This window comes from Diabrotica virgifera, chromosome 8 (assembly GCF_917563875.1).
Source record: "Diabrotica virgifera virgifera chromosome 8, PGI_DIABVI_V3a".
NCBI lineage: Eukaryota > Metazoa > Arthropoda > Insecta > Coleoptera > Chrysomelidae > Diabrotica > Diabrotica virgifera.
The window spans coordinates 167053030-167067482 of NC_065450.1; the positions used below are offsets into that span (position 1 = coordinate 167053030).

Here is a 14453-nt window from a genome sequence, read left to right on the forward strand (position 1 = left end):
ATTCGAAAGTCAAATGAGTCAGGAAATAAAATTCGAAATTTAAAACCTTTTTCAAATCTAAACTATCTTTTCTTTTGGTTTTAGTAAATTAAAACTGTTTTAGAATGGCTGTCTGTCTAAAACAGTTATAATTTAATCTCTCTAATGTTGGATTACAAATTCATTTTCATAAAATCGGCATCACCGCGCTAAAAACTCTCATAAGGACTGCATTGCCTATTAGTCTAGGCGCCAGAGGGGTCACCGTGTCATATTCAATTCTGATGGACAAACTCAACGGTTTCTTATGGATTTTTGGTTGCTGATTACGAATTTCGAGGGGGTATTTCGATCCGAGTGGTCAAAAAATTGTTATAAACAATTTAATTGTTTAAAAATTGTTTATAAGGCTCTGGCTCATAAACTAAAAGAGATAAAAAAAATGTTTCAAATAAAATTTGTTTTTTAATAAAAAACGAAGAAAAAACCCTTTACTAAACTTAAATCTAACAATTAGAACTCAAGATATTGTAAAATTAGTGCACAATGCAAATTGCAAATTGCAAAATAAGTATTTTTCGAAGCTTTACCGATCGTAACTCGGCTTCTACGCATGCAAATGAGCCTTAGAAAGAGTCGTTTTAAAGCTTAATTACCAGGCTTCCAAACAAGGTTTGTTAAATTACTTGATCTTTATTTGTTTTAAAGTTATACCCGTTTGAATTTACAATTTTCTTAAAAATATTGTACATTCATTTGTTTATAAGGGTTTCAAGCAAATTTGAGCTATAAACATTTATACTTTAATGAACAATAATGATAGAAAAACTCAAAAGGAACAATTTGAGGTTATGAAAATGTTGATAAGTTTATTTTTGGCCAAGATGTCGATATTTTAATGGCGCGCTATGAGGCGGAAGATCGGCTTACAGTCAATTAAGTAAATTATTATTACAATTATTACAAAATGCAAAATGGAAATTTTGAGAACATATTCATTGCATCATCTGATACGGATGTGATTGTTTTGCTCTTATATTTTTTCAAGACTTTTATGGCTAAAGGTTTAAAGGTAAGAATAAAAAGAAAAAGTTATTAAATTATTATATTATGAATACAAACATATCTTTATTTCAGACTTTATGGGTTCGTGCGGGAACTGGTAAAACTACAAGAAATATACCAATTCATTTTTTTGGCTTTATTTCATGTTGAAGAACTATGTCAAGTACTACCAGCTCTGCGCCATCTTACTGGTGCAAATTACACCAGCAAAGTCGGCACAAAAGCTAAAGCATTAAAAGCAGACCCTGAAAATATTTACATTTTGGCAAAGGTATAATTTATCAATTTTCAATAATCTGCAATACTTTGCTATCTCGAAAAGTAATCATTTATCAAAAAGAATAAATATTTTAAAATAGGATATTTACATCATAATAAAACTATCATATAGTACTTTTTGAGGAAGCATTTTGTGACACTGATACGTTTTTATTAGTTAATTTCATTTTTACTAAATTTATTTATAGATTGCTCGGAGTTATCTATTCAAAAAAACCTTAAACTAGCGGAAGAATTTTTGGTAAAGGTTCTGAACAAGTCAGAAAATGTGAAAACTTTTGATGAATGCTATTGTTTATAAGACCATGGAGGCGTTTCTCTTGTTGAAGATATGCCACCAACATCATACTCAATCCACTTACATATAAAACGAGCATTTTATGTGGTGTACACACACAATTAACGTGCCTCGAAGATTCTGCAAAAGAACTTGATCCACTTGTATATGGATATCTTATAGATAATGAAACTCTGAAGCCCCGAAAAGTTTTAATTTTAATGCCTTCAAAATCAGATTTAGTACCACCATGTGTCTGTAAAAATTGCTCGAAGAATTTATGCAGATGTAAAAAAACTGAGATTCCCTGTATATCTCGATGCAGATGTATGAAAGAAAATGTTTGTAAAAATAGTAATAATAAATAATATCAACTCACTTTTTAGTTATATTTCTGAAATATTAGTTTTTAATGTGTTTATGTGTTTTTTTTTTCTCATTTAGTATAAAAAATAGAAGAAAAATTAAATAGAATGAAAGGAGCTACGAGATACAATATGATGATTTAATTATAAGAAGTATATGATAAAATTTTATTAGGATCTTCAAAAATGGAAAATGAATATAACGTAATAAACATAGAAATTATAATTTGCATCGAGATCTTAGCGCGTGAACCTTTACGCTGTGAGCCAATCTTGCGCCTCATAGCGCGCCATTAAAATATCGACATCTTAGCCAAAAATAAACTTACGAACAGTCTCGTAAGCTCAAATTGTTCCTTTTGAGTTTTTCTATCATTATTGTTCATTAAAGTCTAAATGTTTATAGCTCAAATTTGCTTGAAACCCTTATAAACAAATGAATGTACAATATTTTAAAGAAAATTATAACTTCAAACGGGTATAACTTTAAAACAACTGAAGATCAAATAATTTAACAAACTTTGTTTGGAAGCCTCTTAATTAAGCTTTAAAAGGACACCTTATAAGGCTCATTTGCATGCGTAAAAGCCAAGTTACGATCGATAAAGCTTCGAAAAATACTTATTTTGCAATTTGCATTGTGCACTAATTTTACAATATCTTTAGTTATAATTGTCGGATTTAAGTTTAGTAAACGGTTATTTCTTCGTTTTTTATTAAGTAACAAATTTTATTTGAAACATTTTTTTATCTATTTTAGTTTATGAGCCAGAGCCTTATAAACAATTTATAAACAATTGAATTGTTTATAACAATTTTTTGACCACTCGGATCGAAATCCCCCCTCGAAATTCGTAATCAGCAGCCAAAAATCCATAAGAAACGGTTGAATTTGTCCATCAGAATTGAATATGACACGGTGACCTCTATTTGGCGCCTAGACTATATGTTCCCTATACTGTAAAGTCAAGGTGGGACGGACTATAGTTGAAGGAATTTTTGGAATACCACCAGAACTTGGCACAACATCAGTTTCGTTAAAAGGCATGTTATAGGATGTGTTCTGAACATATTTGTGAGGACAAGGTCTAATAAAAGATTAGTTCCTTCTGTAAATATTACCAAAATTATCTTTTACCGAATATGATCTTGGAATATCAGTTATGCTAACAATTTTGCCTGGTATTCTCCTTTTCATGAACATTTTTCAGTGCGTCACAAATTATAGAAAAAAAGGTAAGTCCGTGATAATACACATTTATGACATTTATTCTAACGTGACATTTTAGTTAAATCTGACAGTTGTCAAATTTTATTTTCAATTTGGAATAAAACCAAATCAATTGTGTCTATTGAATTTATAAAATGGTATTTTCTTTTATTTGTATAGTCTTATAAATTGTACAGATTATATTGATAATAGTATTATTTTATTTAATAAATAATTCTTTTTTGATTATGGCGCCATCTATCGACAACTAGAATAATCACCAAACTAGAATAATTACCAAAGTATTCACAGACGTGCCTTTTTTCTGTCACATACAATTTAATGCGTTAGAGAGAAATCGAAAAACTGTGACGCACTGAAAGATGATCATGAGAAAAAGAATATCCATATTTTATTTTTTCTCAACGTTATGCTTTCACCTACTTTTAAGTCACTTGTAATCCGAGAATGTTTATTGTAATACTGAGCACTTCTATTCCTCTGTTCTCTTAATCTATTTAATTTAACTATGGGTTTCTTAGATAAAACTTTTTGAGATACTGGAATAGTCGTCTTAAGAACCCTGTTGTTGGGAAGCTCAGACGGGGATAAATTAATTCCTGTTCAAGTGGTAGTTATGTATTCCATTAATGCATTATGTACATCCTCACCAGAACGTAGTATAATGTCAAATGTTTAAGCAAATTTAGTGTCATAGCCAACTAGGTAGAATATATGTTTTTATTACCAGAGAACGGCAGTTCTCGTCAGTGGCGCACAACACAATACCCCTACATGCGACACTATACAGGGTGTTTGGTAAAGAATAGTCCATAGCTTAAACTCAGGTTCCTGAGGTTAAAATAGGCCATTTTAAGCTAACTTACCTTAGTACAAAGTTTATAATAACCGAGACCGAGATACAGGGTGTCAAAGTTAAACTTTCTTTTTATTTATTATTGAATATTTTCTGACAGGTATAAGATAACAACATGAAATTTGGTATGTGGGGGTTTTTTTTTGGATCGAGAAAGCTAAATTCCCTACCAAAAATTATGTATTGCCCAGAGGGCGCCACATACACCTTTCAGCATTCATTTATTACGTTAAATTTTTTTTATCCCTCACTATGTATAATTTTGACATTAAAATTTTTATCCTCCTATTAGTTTTACTTAAAAAATGTAAACTTCTTTCATCTCACTAAACTCAACCGTTTTCGAGATAAACGCATTTTTAATCTGCGATACACCATCATTTTTAGCATAATAATATCATTGTAGTTACACCCGAAAAATAACTTAAAACCATAATAACTGTGCCTTTTCTCAAATTTATGTCATTGCATCGCAAATTCCATTTGAAGAAATTTGCGATATATTTTTGGATAATTTTATGGTTTTAAGTTATTTTTCGGGTGTAACTACAATGATATTATACTAAAAATGATGGTGTATCGCAGATTTAAAATGCGTTTATCTCGAAAACGGTCGAGTTTAGGGATACCTTTTTTAAGTAAAACTAATAGGAGAATAAAAATTTTAATGTCAAAATTATACAGAGTGAGGGATAAAAAAAATTGAACGTAATAAATGAATGCTGAAAGGCGTATGTGGCGCCCTCTGGGCAATACATAATTTTTGGTAAGGAATTTAGTTTTCTCGACCAAAAAAACCTCCACATACCAAATTTCATGTTGTTATCTTATACCTGTCAGGAAATATTCAATAAGAAATAAAAAAAAGTTTAACTTTGACACCCTGTATCTCGGTTATTATAAACTTTGTACTAAGGTAAGTTAGCTTAAATCGGCCTATTTTAACCTCAGGAACCTGAGGTTAAGCTATGGCCCATTATTTACCAAACACCCTGTATACAGCGTGTCTACCTAAGTTGGAAACATATGGGAAACTTTTTTGTTATGCATTTTACGAAAAAAAGTTATTCTTTATAAAAAGTTCTGCATGCTCTAAAACCTAAGATTCAATCATTAGATATCAAATTTTCTCAATATTATACGAGGTATGTCAAAAAATATGAACTTCGTTCAAGAGTAAAGTACCTTTATTTCTCTCAATATCAAAAATTCTTATTATGAAAAGTTGTTTGGAAATAAAAACTAAGATCAAATATGCAATTACATGGTTCTAATTGGAAAAAAATATTTTCCAAATTTTTCTCAAATTTATTGATACTAACTTCGTTTTTATTTATTACACATACGATAACTCTTTTGTTATTACTTTTACGAAAAAAAGTATTCTTTATAAAAAGCTCTGTATGTCCTAAGGCCGAAGATGCAACCATCAGATATCACATTTTATTAATTTTATACGAGGTATGTCAAAAAGTATGAATTTCACTCAAGAGTAAAGTACCTTTATTTTTCACAATATTGAAAACGGTTATTAAAAAAGTTGTTTAGAATTAAAAATTATGTTTCGATATGCAATAACATCCTTCTAATTGAAATATTGTGAAATGTAAAGGTACTATAATCTTGAGCGAATTTCATATTTTTTGACACACCTCGTATAAAATTAATAAAAGTTGATATATCATGGTTGTGTCTTAGATTTTGGACCATGCAAAGCTTTTTATGAAGAATAACTTTTTTTCATAAAATGAATAATAAACGAGTTATCATATTTTTGTAATAATTAAAAACGATGTTGGGTATCCATAACTTTGAGAATTTTTTTTTCCAATTAGAAGCATGTAATTGCATATTTGATCTTAGTTTTTAATTCCAAACAACTTTTTATCATAAGAATTTTCGATATTGAGAGAAATAAAGGTACTTTATCCTTGACCGAAATTCATATTTTTTGACATACCTCGTATAATATTGAGAAAATTTGATATCTGATGATTGAATCTTAAGTTTTGGGGCATGTAGAACTTTTTATAAAGTATAACTTTTTTTCGTAAAATTAATAATAAAAAAGTTTCCCATATGTTTCCAACATAAGTAGACACGCTGTATACACGAAATTTTCGATTTTCTAAATCTGACTGAATTGAAAATCGGACTAAATCCCATCTTAAAGGTTAGGAAAAGATTCGCCCATCAATATGTCAAATCTCCATTTTGGTCGAAGGGTGTGGATTTTACGGCCCTTCCCATTTAGAGTCTGTTTTTCGTTCTCGTCCCCAAAACTCCCAAAAATTTCAAAAACTTAAGCCCGACCTTTACGGCTTCTGATAGCACAGATCATTACCTTTCCAACGCATGTTTAATTTTGAAAATCGGTTATACCATTCAAAAGTTACCAAGCTCAGAATTATGACTCAATTTTTATTTAAAAAAGGGAAAATGTTTGTGGATATGTATGTATGTATGTGGAAAAGTTACACCTATCTGAATTTTTTTTTAGTGTTTCAAGAGGGGGTCAGGGCCGATTCAGAACCGGTGTAGTTTGTGACTTTTGACCACCCATAAGCCAGCTATAGGGCTTGGTATACACAAAATTGCATATTTTTGGGCGTATATATCTTAGGTTCAAGGAGAGACAGGAAAACCGCAAATACACCAAATCGATAGCATTGAGTTAATATTTCAAATGGTGTTTAAGCGGTTAGGATCAGACATATGCACGGCTCAGTATAGCCGAAAAACTGAAAAACTAAACTTGAAAATTTTGATTTTTTGACAATTAATCACAATTTCAACCTATGAATTACGCCAATAACTGAGCGTTTGTAGGAGGACTCTAGACCCGTCTAACGCTGTATATTGTGTATACCTTATATTTGGGAAAATTCGAATTTTCAAGTTATAGGCTTCATAAGTATGATCAAATTTATTTCTTATGGGGAAAACGGTTTTTCAAGTTTAATAATTCCTGTAATACCTTCAGTTATCATACTTGACCTTGTATGCATCAAATTCTACTTGTCAATATGGTTCAAACTGATGTTTAGTGATAAAAATCGGTTAAGCCGTTCAGAAGCAATCGAGCTCCAAAAGTATAATCCATTTAATTATTATCACTGAAATGGTTTATGTAGTTTTAGTGGTTATCACGCTAAGGTTGATCGTGCAATCCGAGTTCATTTACCGGCCATAATTATTAGGATGGCTGAGATATGAACTGGGATTGTCTTATCAAAGTTCTGGTGTCTCAACTACTAGGTCATTTGGGAGAGAATGCGACAAAGGCGACTATTTATAACGCTTAACGTGTAATCGAGAAACTTTACATTCAACTGTATACATTTAATTTATAAAAAAAAACTTTGAAAACCTCCTGACACAAGAATAAACAACCGCTAAACGCCGTAAAAATGAGTGGCGAATACAATATTCCAGCTACAAAAGAGCTGATATGGGTATTACGTGGCGCGAAAATGTATTTTCATTTTGACCGAAAATAAAGTTCTAGTTCTATTTTGAAAGATTTTTTTCATAATATTTGCTAAATTTGAAGTAAAACGCGCCACAAAAGAGCCTCAAAATACTAACTGTATTAAAGTTACTCTTTTGTGCCCTGTTTTACTTCAAATTTAGCAAATATTATGGAAAAAATATTTCGAAATAAAACTAGAATTTTATTTTACATCAAAATAAAAATACATTTTCGCGTCACGTAATGTTCATAATATCAGCTCTTTGGTAGCTGGAATATTGTATGCGCCACTCATTTTTACGGCGTTTGGCGGTTTTTTATTCTTGTTAATATTTTACTCACCAACAATTTTAACTACCTACGTAACTATTTTGATATTTCATCCATTTTGATAGGTATTTTAATATTTCATTAATAAATTATCGATCAGTTTAGATTATTATGTATAATTATTTTTGATCGATTATTTTTACGTCCACCTAATAAAATTTGAGATAATTTTTGTTGCTATTAATGTTTGGCTTAAAGAATTACGAATAACTTACAAATTAAAGCACTTAGGTAAAGGGAACACTTAAAAAATAAAAAAGTACCATATAATTTCACTTCATTAGGATAATAAAATACAGGGTGTACCATTTAAGAAAACTCATTCCGAGTTTCGACCAATCCTGTATATAAAAATTCAACATTTCGTTATATTAATAATTGTTAACAATAGTGGACTATATTAAAAATCGTTTGAATATTTATAGAAACTTTGATGTCAAATCGCTACAATTCTACAGGGTGTGAATATTGCTACGAAATTAACAAAAAAACGTAATTAGCTTTTAAATTGCCTCGTTTATTATTTCAAAACCTATTTTAAGAAAGAAGAGATCGAGGAGGATCCAAAAATATAAAAATATACAGGGTGTTCGATTAAAAAAACATGTTTGTGTCACCCTGTCAATACGGGTCACCCTGTATGCTTGAAAATATTTTTTAATTGTGGTTCTACCTGTTCCCCAACTTTTACCTAAATAACTTTTTTTTGTATCTCCTTCGACAAATGAGTAATTGGACTTTTTCACACTAATACCCCATCCTGTATAAACTATACAAATAAATACACTATAAAGAAAATTGAATATAAATTTTACCCATTAACTTATTACATTAAATTAAAGTAACCCATTATTAATCACGTGCTTGTCCGTGCATGTTAGTAGATGTATACCCGTAATAAAACAAATCCTCTGAGGATAGAAAAACCTTACATTTAATTTTAGAGGTTTGGCCAATTACACCATAGGAGAATTCATCGCTATTCCAAATTCGTTCTTTGGATGATAATTCTGAAAAATAAAAATGTTCAGTTTCTTTTTGTTAACAGTATGTTATTTTTGTTTAACACTTTCATTTTTATAACAATTTTAATATAAGTATCAGATGGAATTTAAGAATATTATTTCTATTAACTTGCTTCTAATTTAAAAACTAATTTATAGGGAGACTAAATTCAGCTTCAGGGAGACTAATTTCATAACAATATGTTTTATAGTAAAAACAAGACGCCAAAAATTTAGAATAGAAAACCTCAAAACAGCTGAACCAATGAAGATCCTAGATAGAAATCAGGAAAGGCGTAAAAATACTACATACAAAAACTATAAGAAAAGCTATAGAAGACAATAAAAATTATGAAGGTGTTGCGAAAAAAGCTGTCAAACCGAAAGAGAAAGATTTTTAAAGTAAGCGACAACCAAACTGCTGATAATACCAGAAAATTTATACACTGAATAATATACAAATGGTGGGTGTATGGAGAAAGGGATATACAGTGCGTCCATAAAGTAACGCATAAATTCATTATTTCGTAAACCGGCGATATTAAGGAAAAATCCCGAAACAGGTCGATTTTTATTTTTAAATTCCGATTTTTTGGCATATATATCATACTAGTGACGTCATCCATCTGCGCATGATGACGTAATCGATGATTTTTTTAAATGAGAATAGGGGTCATGTGATAGCTCATTTTAAAGGGTATTCAATTCTCTATTCACTAATATAAACATTAACATATTTATTTTTACAGGGTGTTCAAAAAAACATTTTTTTAATTAAAATAATTGAGACAAAAAGATGAATGTATATAATTTATTTAATTCAAAATACGTTTTACTGTTGTCAGAAAACAGGAAAAAATGTTTATTTGACAAATAAATATTGTTTTTCGCTTAAATTCAATGTTAAAGCTGCCACCCACCTGTCTCTTGGCAGTTTGAACATTGCGTTTAAACTAAAATCAATGTTTATTTGTCAAATAAAATTTTTTTCTCTTTACTGACAGTAGTAAAATGCATTTTGATTTAAAATAAATTACATATATTCTTCTTTTTGTCTCACTTATTTTAATTTAAAAAATGTTTTTTGAACACCCTGTATAAATAATTATGTTAATGTTTACATTATTGAATAGAGAATTAAATACCCTTTCAAATGAGCTATCACATGGCCCCTATTCCCATTTAAAAAAATCATCGATTACGTCATCACGCCTAGATGGATGACGTCACGAGGATGATATATGTGCCAAAAAATCGTAATTTAAAAATAAAAATCGACCTGTTTCGGGATTTTTCCTTAAAGTCGCCGGTTTACGAAATAACGAATTTATGCGTTACTTGATGGACGCACTGTATGTCAAAAAGTATAATTTTGGGAAAACGAGTTTTTGTGATTTATGTGACGTAAATGCAATATTATTTTATTTTTCAATAAAATGAACACATTTTATGTAGTATATCGAATATTAAAAAAAAATAGAACATATGGCTCTTTTCACAAACATGTTTTATTAAAGCCTAGGTACAAATAAAACATATCTAATTATTACTAGTAATTTATTATTGTTAATTATCCTCTGCTAGTTATCCTCGTGGTCAGATGCATCTTACAAACTATCACTTACACAATCTGACTTATATTATTTATTACCATACGTTCAGGGTCCATCAGATCTACGTGGTCTCTCCACATGCGTCGTCGTGCTCTTGTCCATCTCACTACGTCTTGAACGCCTAGCTCTCTCAATATGTCTTCGTTTCGTATTCTATCTCTGAGTGTAATACCTCTTATGGGTCTTAGGGTTTTCATCTCTGTTGTTCTCATTATTTGTTTGGTCTTTGTTGTCTCGGCCCTTATCTCAGCTGCGTATGTCAGTGCGGGTCTAACATATGTGTAATAAATGCGGACTTTGCTTTCAGTGCTCATAGATTTATTCCGCCAGATTATATCCCTCAGGAAACCAGATATTCTCGCTGCTTTCGTTGACTGCTGTTTTGTTTCTTACCGCAGATGCCTGTCGCTAGATATTTCCACACCCAAGTATCTATAAGGCATTACCTGTTCAATTATATGGTCGTCCACTAGTACGTTACATCTAATTGGGTTCTTGGATATTACTATCGATTGGGTTTTCTCTGTGGATAGTGTCAGGTTATACTTTTAGGCGGTTATTTTCAATTTTTGAATTCATTTAGGTAAATATCAAATAATTTTTAATAGACCAGTGTAATCCCAAAAGTACTTTTGAGGAACATTCTATATTTATCCTGTTTTCGTACGTAAACAACACTAAAGGTATCACTTGTTATTGTCATTTTTATGTAAATTAGAAATAATATAGACCATACGTTCAGTTGAACTACAAGTCTTCTACCTACCCACTCTCCGCGAGTAAATTCGAGTAGTCTAGTCGGGAGCATAAAACTGCCAGATTCATCAATTTTACTTTGAATATTTTTCATTTTTCTTGCTACCATTTTGCCTAGGTAGTTCCCTAAGGTAAAAAGCGGGGTAGTATACATTTTTGCCAACAATATTTTGTCGATAAAATACTAAGGGCCGGTATTTCCAACCTCACTTAAGCAAAAGCTTACTTTAAGCCTTTGCTTAAGCTTAAATGGCTGTATTTCCACTTCAATTTGAGGCTTAAGCCTAGGCTTAAACCAAATAATTTTAAGCTCGCGCGGGAGTTGGTTTAAGCCTTTGTTTAAAAATTGTTTTCTATTTTTTGAGGTTATTTCTATAAATTATTAATTAGAGAGTTATTTTGAAAGCCAACTTTTGAGTAATAACGTTATTATTAGATTATTAAATAATAATCATTTATTATTATTTATATACAATTATTTATTTATACAATGCTTGGTAGGTATATTTTACAAAAATAAACTTACATTCGAATTTGAGATTTTAAGGAATATATCCAATAAACAAAATTACAAAGACGGATCTATTGCTTATGCAAAATCAATTGACACATTGACCATGTACACAAAATTAAGTAATTAACATTGATACAGATGACAGTATAAAATTAAACGTCAACAGTAGTAGTTTTTACCTCAGAACAGTTAGTTCTGGCATTTTGAGGTATTCAGAGGTCCAAACCAATTAACTTTACTGTTGAGCATCAGTTTAGTTAACGAAATGATGGAAATACGACACCCGGCTTAAGCTTCTCCTTAACTTTTGACATAGGCTTAGCTAAGCAAAAGCTTAAGTAGCTATTGAAATACCGGCCCTAAGTTTCTTGCGAAAAACCGCCTGAAAACGTGTTTTTTTGTCGAAAAATAATCATTTTCAATCGCAAATATCTCTAAAAGTTTTGACTTGCGTACATAAAAAACTAAAAGAACGAAAGTTACTTAAAATCAGGCAATTTATCCCTTTCCGGACTTATTTTAAACGCACATTTTTTCACCCGCGAGAAGGGGTAACTGTCACCCCCCAAGTAAAAGCAACCAACGGCACAAGTTCAACTTTGACGTGGAGTGTAAGTAGAACCTAAAGCCAAATGTTCATGCAATTCGGAGTTGACCCTGAAAATTACACGGTATCGCCGCATTACTCGTTCATTTATTGGACTGTAATAAATTTTGTGGAAACTTACATATATTTGTAACAAACTGTATGCTTTACAATTAAAAATCTTTATAAATGACATAATGTCTGAAAAAAAACCTAAATGTGTTTTACGAACTCAATTTGATAATTTATTGCAACTTTTTGGAATTTATTACCATTTTAATGAACAGCTGTTACTTAAATAAAGTTCAAGATCGACATTGTGTCTAATTAATTAGTCTCGTAATGTACGTGCAAATTGCATATACAAATTGATTTTTTATTAGGAAGTTGAAAAACAATGATGATCATAATATATTCATTGCGCATACCTATACAATAAGCAACACTGATGATCATATTATTCATTGCGCATCTACAATAAACCAGATACACTAAAAATAAAAATTTTCGAAACGCATTTCTAAAAATAATAGTTATTCATAAAACAGTTCGTGAAGTATGCTTTTTGCGAACGCATGCGATGTTTAGAGCACGAGCGACACCGGAGCGAGTGCTATACATCGCGTAATAGGCCAGGGTAATAAGACAAAAATATACCCTGTTCGTGACACTTCAGCAGCCAGGGTACTGAAACGTTTTTTCGACAAGTAATACCTATAGGAACAAATTATAACTATTTCCTGCGTAGGATCTAGCGGCCATTTTTATTTATAAACAATTAACTGTCAAAAAATGGCATTTTCCCCTTTTTTTTTCAAATCAACGGAAAACAGTGAAACTTATTTTCACCTTTTTTTCAAATCAACGGAAAACAGTGAAACTTATGGTTTTTTTAGTACAAATAACTTCGAGATTATGGAAAATGCTTTAAAATGACGTATTACAAAGTTTGATATACTCATTTATTGTTAATATAATTGTGAAAAAGGTCGGAATTGAAAAAAAAATATTTTCTCAATAACCGTTGTAAAAATTAGTGTACAGCTTTGAAATTTTTGTCAAATGAGGGTTCTTTGGTGCTTAATATGTGATAAAAATTTCAAAGCGATTCATTCAATTGTTTAAATTTTATTCAAATTATTTTTCCCAGAGAGCATTTTTTTGCAATAACATAAGTCAGAAAAAAATGACCTTAGAACCATTCCACAGGTGTCAAATGAAAGAGCATGAGCTACATTTTCAACATGGTTTAAAAAAGTGAATAAAAAATGCATTTATTAGTAATAAATAATTATGCTAAAGTATCGTCAATTTTTCTTTATAAACTATTTAAATAACTTTTTCCAAAAAAATTAACTTTTTTACCCTGTTTGAAGTGCACAACTACCAAGTAATGTTATCTATATCATAATTGATAAAAAATTGTAATAAATATGTATAATTTTTTATATAACAAAAACATGAAAATTACTTTATTAAAAATAACTACACAAATCGATAGTGGGACAAATTCTAAGCAAAATTAGTTATATAATGTTATTAACATTAATCAATTCTTTCTGAGTTATTAAAGATTAAATATTTTAATTTTTGTTATAAAATGCATGCTTTAAAGCGAGTTTTCATAAATAACTCAAAAACTATAAGTTGACATAACTATAAGATGACATCCCTAGTATGATATAGTAATATATGTCAAAAAATCATAATTTAAGAACAAAAATCGACCTATTTCAAAATTTTTCTCCAAGATGGCCTATTCTGGAAAAAATTAATTTGTTCCATAATTTTTAACTTCTCTCTGTATATAATAATAATTATTCATTTACTTTTCTATTTGTTTTCTATAACAATAAGAAAATAAAAGAAAAATAAACAATAATTATTATTACAGTCTATCAATAAAAGAAAAATAAACAATATCTCATACTCATGTCTATACAAAAAATAAAAAAAGGCCAATCAGACTCCAGAAATTTTGAAAGAATCAGAACAAACTGCGCAAACACAGAATATAAGAAATGATAGTTTTTTTTTGTATTTAACTTATGTGCATAGAAATGGGCCCACTTAAAAATTTGGTCATTTTTGATGTCTCGTACTTCCTAAATCTGTTGGCCGGTCTA

General features: G+C 30.1%; 1 protein-coding gene across 5 annotated transcripts in view; it reads right to left on the reverse strand.

Moving 5' to 3' along the window:
- The window catches only part of LOC126889552 (organic cation transporter protein-like), a 557313-nt gene that overhangs the window by 374740 nt on the left and 168120 nt on the right, over positions 1-14453 (reverse strand). For 2 of the 5 annotated variants that reach the window (XM_050657915.1, XM_050657916.1), the window contains exon 2: positions 8787-8864. The exons of the other annotated variants lie outside the window; for them this stretch is intronic. In XM_050657915.1, the coding sequence (XP_050513872.1) occupies positions 8787-8864 (78 nt within the window). The remainder of the gene's footprint in view (positions 1-8786; positions 8865-14453) is intronic. 5 annotated transcript variants of the gene reach the window in all.